The sequence below is a fragment of the Sinocyclocheilus grahami genome, unplaced genomic scaffold (assembly GCF_001515645.1).
Source record: "Sinocyclocheilus grahami isolate Dianchi unplaced genomic scaffold, SAMN03320097.WGS_v1.1 scaffold453.1, whole genome shotgun sequence".
In the NCBI taxonomy this organism is placed as follows: domain Eukaryota; kingdom Metazoa; phylum Chordata; class Actinopteri; order Cypriniformes; family Cyprinidae; genus Sinocyclocheilus; species Sinocyclocheilus grahami.
The window spans coordinates 1,355,513-1,365,511 of NW_015505632.1; the positions used below are offsets into that span (position 1 = coordinate 1,355,513).

General features: G+C 36.6%; 1 protein-coding gene across 1 annotated transcript in view; it reads left to right on the forward strand.

Moving 5' to 3' along the window:
* The window catches only part of LOC107552550 (poly [ADP-ribose] polymerase 8-like), a 38,111-nt gene that overhangs the window by 12,179 nt on the left and 15,933 nt on the right, over nt 1-9,999 (forward strand). Inside the window, exons 4-8 of the mRNA XM_016234449.1 lie at nt 1,766-1,855; nt 3,311-3,381; nt 3,506-3,574; nt 9,459-9,584; nt 9,720-9,810. Of these exons, the coding sequence (XP_016089935.1) occupies nt 1,766-1,855; nt 3,311-3,381; nt 3,506-3,574; nt 9,459-9,584; nt 9,720-9,810 (447 nt within the window). The remainder of the gene's footprint in view (nt 1-1,765; nt 1,856-3,310; nt 3,382-3,505; nt 3,575-9,458; nt 9,585-9,719; nt 9,811-9,999) is intronic.

Genomic DNA, 9,999 nt, shown 5'->3' on the forward strand with positions numbered 1-9,999 from the left:
GGCCAGAGTGACGAGACAAAAACATTAAAACCCATTATAAATGAGGCATTTGTTGCATCCAGTGGGGACATAATTATGATGACTTATACTGTCTTTTTACACGTTGTGTTGCATCGCGCCGCGTAAACATGAAACCATGTCTGCATTTGTGATCGGAGAAATGACAAACAACAAGTGCTACTCTACACTGCTCAAAACTCGCGTTTGAATCATCAGATTCTTTAAATATGAAAATGTACTTACAGACTGTGAGCCAGAACAGCCGGCATTGTAGTCTACTCTACCAGGATCAGGAAACAATCCTCCATAAAATGCGCTGCACACATCTGAATATTTGGCCATAATGTAGTCCTAACATAAAAGAGAACTAGCCTATTCTAAATTCGTGGCTGTGATTTTGTCTGCATGTCATGACCGGGGCTCCGTACAACCGAATATAACCTTAGCCTACCTGTTTATTCATTTATTATGGTATGTAACTAGCTCACCTTTTGCTGCACCATGTTTGCATACATCTTCGTGCTTTCTGTAATCAATATGAATCTGGACTAACTTTAACAGTCTCCCCGCACTCCCTCTGTTTCTTCTCCCTGCTCATTCTTAACTTTAATTTTTACTTTACATTTATGTATAAGGCTTGCAACTTCGTTGAAACAATATCTGAACTCCATAACTGCTCTACTATTCTTGATCTCTACAGATTCTCGATCTCGAACAAGCAAATCACCAAACGGCATTCTGGGTTGAGCGAGCGGAGCAGAATCTTTAGATGTTTTAAAAACCATTCAGAACACATAAGCAAATGCATAACAATACCCTGCCAAGCACCCACAGTGTTAGCTCTGTGGGTGTCCAGTTTTTCTGTTAAAATATAAAAATATATTTCATAATGTCATTTATTCCATATTTACGTACCTGACCTGATAGGAAAGATGATGCAGGGTCTACAGTGTAAAGTGACAGCTGATTCTTATAAACCAGTACTAATACGGCTAAGCTGTATCATAAGAATATCATTCTCAGCTGTACCACAGTTGATTCATACTCTTAAATCTTTCCAATTGTATCTTTTCTGTCACGTAATTATAACGGCACATTACATTAAAGTGAATGACAGTGTTTGTTTTGTGACAGCACAGTATTGAAGCTCAGCGGGTTTTAAGGGTATAGTGATAACGCTGGATTTTTGCTCTTAGGTAGCTGGTTTTCAGTAGTTGCCTAGTGCACTCAGTTTGTCTTTGCTTAGTGAGATTTGTTTTTAAATAGTACACAGAAGTTCAATATTTATCCCCCTCGAAACATACCCACATTAAAATTGCATTTTGTTGTGAAGCTGTGATGTTGCTCTAAGCCTAAAATTTACTTTAATGCTTTGATTAAACACACAAGTGTTGTCCCTTAAATCTAAATCTAGAAGATACAGACCTCCTTTTTGCAGGACTTAGTGTAGCCTGAATCACAGCATAGTGACAGACAGTCAGCTTTGCATAAGAATGAGGAATTTGCTTGGCACAGATTTAGACAACTTTGCCAAAGAATGCCATGGGATGTGTTAACCTGAAAATAGTGAATTGTCCAGAAACTGAAGAATTAGCGCTTATCACTCTTCACTCTCATTTGGAGTGTTTCTATGTATTATGTATAAGTTGCAAGTTACTGGTTTTGGTTACCACTTGACTTGCCAGGCTTGATTACACTGTTAGATCTTCTTCAGGTTTACTTTTCTGGGTGCTTTAATAGCACCTGCTTGTCTTTGTCTTTTCAGATAACACATATGTGTCTAACTCTGAAAACAATGATGAAGTGTTAGTCACCAGGGATCCAATACCAGTGATTTTCCACAGAATTGCAACAGGTAAGAATCGTTACCATCTAATCATAAAAGAGCTGCGGCTGAAGAAAACCAATGAATCAGGTGAATGATCAGATATTTTAAAGTCATGCCTAAGGGAAAAGGAAACCAGCAGCCTTCCAGATCCAAAGTGTACTTCAGGAGTATTTCAGTCATTTTAAAATTTGGTCAAGGCCCTGTCAGCTGAATATTTTTGCTCCAACCCTAAACTACCCTTATTCCAACACCTACACGATCGGATTTCATTGAGTTGGCTCAACGGTTGAACAATACTTTTTCAGATTTTTTTTTTTTTTTGAAATGGTCAGTAAAAAAAAAAAAAAAGTACTGTGGTGGAAGCACATGGTACTGAATGAATACCATGTTCATGTAAATGCAGCATTTAGATTATACTCAAAGGTACCTCAAATATAACCATGATATAGGTACACAAACACTACCTTTTTAAAGTTTGTTGTTGATGAGATTTTTTTTCTGAAAATGTTTCTTTTGCTCACGCAGGCTACATTTATTTGATCAAAGTACAGTAAAAACAGTAATGTAAAATATTATTGCAAATTTGTGTTTTCTATTTTAATTGACATCTGTTTTATATTTTAATATTTCTTATTTGAATATAATAATGCTTCTTTGCTGAATAAAAAAGAAAACATCAGATTGTCCCCAGTCTGTCAAATGATAACGTATGCCCTAAAAAAAAGAACATGGTAATGCAGTGGTACATTTTAGTACTTTTTTTGTGTGTAGGATAATCATCTAAAGATCCTATTATTGCAGTATTCACATAGTGTTAGCCAGTCTTTCTCTGTTTTTGGAGCTTTTGATTACACTGGCAGTAATCCTGGAAATAAATTATCCTGGAATCGTACTGCATTTCTTCTGCTCTTTTTTTAGAACAGGCCAAGACATGTGCCAAAACAAAGTGGCAAAACAGAAGAGATCTTCAATCATTTCCCCCAGCAGTTAGTTTAATGCTTAATAGATGCTTGTCATGCACACCTAATATTTTTCCAATCCACACATTTAATAAAGAAAGCCTTGACATTTTCCAGCACAGTACATTACAACAAATGATCCTGTGTACATACTACTGATGGATCTTGGATGCGCACACTTTTTCCAGTTGTAAAGGTTTTCTGACTCAGACCTCTGCATAAACTATTTTTAATCTGAGGTGATGAGAAATGCAAGTACCACTTCTTTGGTAGTTGAAGTGGAGTTAACATTAAAAACTAATCTTGTAGTAAGACCTGCAGTGTTTTAGTTGAAACAATTGTATTGCTGTCATCATACACGCATAAGGCCAATAAAAAACAATGGTTAGAAAGTTTGGAATATTCAGGACATGACCAGGCCTGTTGCAGGAGTTATGCCAGTTATGATCTAAATCTGAAATTCTCTGTTCACAATATCATGTCATCCTCACACATCTGTGCTTTCACTCTACTCTGTCTTTAGAAATACGCATAAATAACGATGCCACCAGCTGTCTGTCTATTAAATCAAAACTTCAAACCGACAAAAACGTGGTAAGAAATTAGACCATATTTTTTGCTTTCATCATAAAATGTCTTTTATTTACAAATGTCAGGTATGGCAGTGAATCACTTTTACCATGACTAAAGTTCTGCCTTGATTTTGAAACCTCTACAGTGCCATTATGCTATAGAGGAGGATTCAGAGGGTGACAATGATTCAGAGGAGTTCTACTATGTTGGACAGGTAAGTTCAGCGGAGTCACTACACTACTATATTATTATATCTCCACTACGCTATTCATTTACATAACATTTCAGTCTGGAATCTGTTCAGTCTTATTGACTAACCACCTACAATCCATATTAACCGAGTAATAGCCTAAATGTGTTGAAATCACGAACTGAGCTGTGAGTATTCCAGTTAAATTGTTGTCATAATTGTCAGTGCAAACATGCCTTCTTTTTATATTACTGTTCAATGTTGTGGAGGAAAGAAATTAATACTTTTATTCAGCAAAGATGCATAAAATTGATACTACAATTTTTGTAGTGTGCTATCAACAGACACAAATCATTCTTATTGAATTCTCTCACAACAATGAGAATGAAGAATAATATTAAATGGCTATGTTATGACACTTATTGGTGCGGAGTTAAATTTAGAAGCATGTGAAAATGTGACCTTTAGTTATAGGGAAAATAGTGAAAGTTTCAGACTTGGAGTTTGCTAAACAAGGTCCTGCCTCACATGGTCACTGCAACTAAACTTCCTAAGGTCTTACAGGTATAAAACCAGCTTAAAACCCACAGCACTTGGGGCTTCAGACTTTTCATTTCATGGTAAATTTACTTAAAGTAGTTTGCAGCTCATATAAAATAACTTTATAACTCTCTTAACTTTTAATGATTAGTCCCTCACTCTTCTGAGAAGGTTTCCATCCTGAAAATGAATGTTTGCACACATGGATTGTGCTTAAATTAATCATGTGACCATCCACTGGAGCAAATCCATAAAGCTGGAGTGAGTGAGTGAGTGAGCGAGATTTGTGTGCTCTGTGATGACCAGTCCAAAGGCAATGAAGATTCATACCCTAATGCCTGTGCTATGCTGTTAATGCTCACTGGCTCTTGCTGACTGTAATGTGGCAGCTTTACAATCCTTTGCTGTTTTGATGGTCTCAAAGCCTTCGGGAGACTCTTCCATGCCACATGCTGGCAGATTCTCTCTGAACTTCTGAACAGCTGGTGAATTTTCTTGATAACTGTTGTACTGAATATCTAAAAAGACCAAACTACATCCATCGTTTACATTGACGAAAGCGTGATCAATGTACGTAATAGGCCATATTAAGAAACAGTTTGTAACTTCCATGCCACTAGTGTCACCAAATGGATCTGCAAACATGACTGATTAAATTTAAATAATCGCACATTACCTCTGTCTTTCAAACCGATAGTCCTGTCCCGAACTAATGCTCAGACTGGTTGAGCCAGTGTTGCTGTGATGGGCAAGTCTAGAGGCTCAGACAAACAGTTCAGTGTTTAAATAAAACAAATAAAAATACTTCACTTACTCAGTAGTAGTTAAGGACATTTACTCGAAATCTGTGATTCATATTTTGCCTGTTCAAATTCAACTTTCCTTTTAACGTTTTGCAGCAATTATTAGGTGGTTATAGTAGGCAAAAACCTACTAGGTTTGTATGAGTATTATGATTACTCTTGGATCTCTTGAGAAATATAGTCACTGCATCCTTCTAAAACACAACATCTCTGTGTCTCGGCATTAGAATCAAAGGATCAAAGAAAAGAAAATCAGTCAATGATAAAATCAAATAGTCTGAAGATGCTGGTATGGCAAATTAACGTTCACAAGAAACCCAGGTAGTTTGTTTTGGACACAGTCTATGAGACTGATCTTATAATAGAGTAATCTAAAATCAGGGCTTAACACTAAGGATTTTTTCTACTGGCCCTTTTGGAGTGGTAGTTCAAGTTTTTACTTGCCCTGCCAAAATTTTAATTGGCCCTACCACAAAAAATAAAACAGTTAGACTCATCTGACCTTGTATTCTAATAAATACAAAATTTCAACATTTGTCATTTCAATTTCAAAAACTACTAGCCTAACAAATTTAAGGTTCTTCAAACATTAAAGACAAGTGAATAGTCATTAAGAACAGATTAACAAATTAGAAGCAATGACGCAAATAAATGCAATAGAACAAAAATACAAATTAAACAGTGCTTAAAAATGTTTTCGGGTAGGTCTAACAGTAGTATGGTACAGAAAATGTATAATCAGATGTGAAATAACATTGCATAGTGTTTATTAATAAATTAAATATAGATTTATCCTAGTTAAAGCTACAAAAGTTATTCAGTTAAGAGTAGTGAGTAGGGCTGTCGCGATAACCGCAATACCGCGCTATTGACGAGCAAACCGCAGAGGAATGCAAGAACCGCAGCAACCGCGATTTTTGCGTGTTTTATTTTTTCGTAAGGTTATGCCCTTCTCGTTTTAGACTTCATGCATGTGGACGAAATATTAAACAAGTTAGTAATGATAACAATGTGTACCATGCTGATTTGTACAGAGGCTCCGTAGATTTGCACTTAACAAGCCTAAACAGACAGTGAATGAAAGCGAGAGCGACTGAGATCGGTCATGTCCAAGGAAAAGCAAAATATCTGTCTTAGCATTGACGCATAGCTGGTCAGCTGAGCCTTCTAAAGTGGCGCTCAAAGTTAAAATGATTTCAACAGCGTGTTTCATTACGTCTCTTTGAATGAAGGAATCAGCGTTTTTGAACGTGTAGTTGAATGACAGTCCCTTTCCACCACCTTGTGGCACAACATTGTAACTGCACTGACTGACAGCCCGTCTAGAACGTGCGTGCGCAGGAGGAAATATCAATAGAAAGTCTCTTGTCCAGTCAGATTAGAAAATCAGATTACATATAGGCTAACGATAGCCTAACGATCTTATTGTCAGGTTTATGTTCTGTTCTTCTGTTTACTTTAGTTCCTGTTTCAACGCTATTTGGTTTCGGTTTCATTGTCTTCTGAATATGACTTCGTTAGTTATATCGTAACACACACACACACACAAATTATATATATATATATGTGGCGGTAATACTGCATACCGCGCTATTGAGCCACTCAAAATTACCGCAAGCGAACTAATGCTCAGACTGGTTGAGCCAGTGTTGCTGTGATGGGCAAGTCTAGAGGCTCAGACAAACAGTTCAGTGTTTAAATAAAACAAATAAAAATACTTCACTTACTCAGTAGTAGTTAAGGACATTTACTCGAAATCTGTGATTCATATTTTGCCTGTTCAAATTCAACTTTCCTTTTAACGTTTTGCAGCAATTATTAGGTGGTTATAGTAGGCAAAAACCTACTAGGTTTGTATGAGTATTATGATTACTCTTGGATCTCTTGAGAAATATAGTCACTGCATCCTTCTAAAACACAACATCTCTGTGTCTCGGCATTAGAATCAAAGGATCAAAGAAAAGAAAATCAGTCAATGATAAAATCAAATAGTCTGAAGATGCTGGTATGGCAAATTAACGTTCACAAGAAACCCAGGTAGTTTGTTTTGGACACAGTCTATGAGACTGATCTTATAATAGAGTAATCTAAAATCAGGGCTTAACACTAAGGATTTTTTCTACTGGCCCTTTTGGAGTGGTAGTTCAAGTTTTTACTTGCCCTGCCAAAATTTTAATTGGCCCTACCACAAAAAATAAAACAGTTAGACTCATCTGACCTTGTATTCTAATAAATACAAAATTTCAACATTTGTCATTTCAATTTCAAAAACTACTAGCCTAACAAATTTAAGGTTCTTCAAACATTAAAGACAAGTGAATAGTCATTAAGAACAGATTAACAAATTAGAAGCAATGACGCAAATAAATGCAATAGAACAAAAATACAAATTAAACAGTGCTTAAAAATGTTTTCGGGTAGGTCTAACAGTAGTATGGTACAGAAAATGTATAATCAGATGTGAAATAACATTGCATAGTGTTTATTAATAAATTAAATATAGATTTATCCTAGTTAAAGCTACAAAAGTTATTCAGTTAAGAGTAGTGAGTAGCGATAACCGCATAACCGCAATACCGCGCTATTGACGAGCAAACCGCAGAGGAATGCAAGAACCGCAGCAACCGCGATTTTTTATTTTTTTATTTTTTTCGTAAGGTTATGCCCTTCTCGTTTTAGACTTCATGCATGTGGACGAAATATTAAACAAGTTAGTAATGATAACAATGTGTACCATGCTGATTTGTACAGAGGCTCCGTAGATTTGCACTTAACAAGCCTAAACAGACAGTGAATGAGAGCGAGAGCGACTGAGATCGGTCATGTCCAAGGAAAAGCAAAATATCTGTCTTAGCATTGACGCATAGCTGGTCAGCTGAGCCTTCTAAAGTGGCGCTCAAAGTTAAAATGATTTCAACAGCGTGTTTCATTACGTCTCTTTGAATGAAGGAATCAGCGTTTTTGAACGTGTAGTTGAATGACAGTCCCTTTCCACCACCTTGTGGCACAACATTGTAACTGCACTGACTGACAGCCCGTCTAGAACGTGCGTGCGCAGGAGGAAATATCAATAGAAAGTCTCTTGTCCAGTCAGATTAGAAAATCAGATTACATATAGGCTAACGATAGCCTAACGATCTTATTGTCAGGTTTATGTTCTGTTCTTCTGTTTACTTTAGTTCCTGTTTCAACGCTATTTGGTTTCGGTTTCATTGTCTTCTGAATATGACTTCGTTAGTTATATCGTAACACACACACACACAAATTATATATATATATATGTGGCGGTAATACTGCATACCGCGCTATTGAGCCACTCAAAATTACCGCAAGAGAAATTCCCTCACCGCACCAGCCCTAGTAGTGAGTGGATTTCTCTGTCTATTGCTGTTTGATGTATGTGCTTAACTCGGATGAAAAGAACTCATGACAGATTGTCAACAAGAACATGATTCACCCCGCAAAATCTGGCAATCTGAATGGTGTTTCATGCGACGACAGCTATTAAAAGCTTTGTCCTTGAAAGTTTATCTTGTCAAGCTGCTTTTGATAACCGCAGACAGTCAAAAGAAAGAACAGCATAAAAGACTATTCATAGCAGCAGAAGTGTGTTTTATATTCGGTCTAGTGTGTGATCTGTGTGATGCGCTTGCTCTGAGTCATGGATGGAAAACTATTTTGAGTATTTATTCAGCGTTCTGCTTGAAAAATGACCTGGGCTGGTTTTGCTGAAGTCTCTATGAGTGGGGTCACTGAGGCTCCCTTTAATAATTCCAGGGCATGTCCCACTAAGTGGGTTTGACTATTCATTGAACACGATTTTAATGAAAAAGCAAAACTGCTTTTAGGTCATTGCACAACATTTTCAGTAAACAGCATAACACATCTTAAATGATTCCTTGAAGTTGCTCTGATTTTCTTTTACCGTAGTAAATATGTAATTTTGTGTGTTTACATGTGTCTGAAAATGAGTGTGTGTTTATCGGCTGTATGTAAGCAGTTTCCTCTTTACAGATCAAAGGAGATTATTATTTCCTCAAACCTTTTGCTTTTGAGACACAGCGACTGCATTTGGGAGTGAGGTGTAACCATGGTAACAGTTAGCCCAGAGCAACACAACAAACTAATCACAATGGTTTTATGAGAAATAAATGCTTTGAGTGAAGCACAGCAACAGAGCTGGAGCATCAAACTGCATCCTTCCTACATCATTTAGGGCCACACGCTAACCAGTAGCCAAATATTGATATTTTGTTAGCAAATTTGCATTGTCTAATTTCACTCAGTTATTGGCTGATAGATAAAAACAGTCCTGTCTTATTTTCCCTTCCAACCCGTTTAAAATAGGGTGCAAATGACTATTCATGTCAACTTTAAAGGAGAATGTTTTGTAAGCCGGCTGTATAAACAAAGTAAACTGCTTCATCATGTCTAAATTTGTTGTGAATTCCCCTTCGGATCCTAAAAGCTTTGTGCTTGAATGTCAACAACATATTCTGAGTAATATATTCTAGCAATTTTCTAGTCTTTATGAGTATGTATTTTAAAAGCTGCTGTGAATAAAGAATAATTACACTAGCAGGATTTGTGTCAAAGATGGAATGTCACAATCACCAAGCCAGAAACTGTATCTATATGGTGCAATTGATGATGTGGACATCGACCTACACATTGATGTCACTTTCCTAGATGTAAGTGTTAATGTTCAGATAAATGATGATGACCAATGATTTTTTTTTTTTCAATTATTTTTTTTTTAAAATTATTATATTTTTTGTGTGTGTAAGTTGTAGTGTGTGAAACTGAAATGATGTTTTTGTTCATAGGAGGAGATTGCACTTGCCTGGGATGTGATCCGGAGTGAACCTGTTATTGTGCGGCTTCACTGCTCCCTCACACAGTATCTGAATGGACCGGGTTAGTTCTCTCTCTCCTCTCTCACACACACACACACACACACACACACACACAAAAAACTTTCTGTAATAGATGTAAGGGAAACAGGTCAATAATTTAGCTCAAAGGGAATCATTTAAGATTTTAAAGGGAACTCCACCATTAATATGCAAGGGAATTAGGACAGAATCACTGTTTTACGGCTGATCA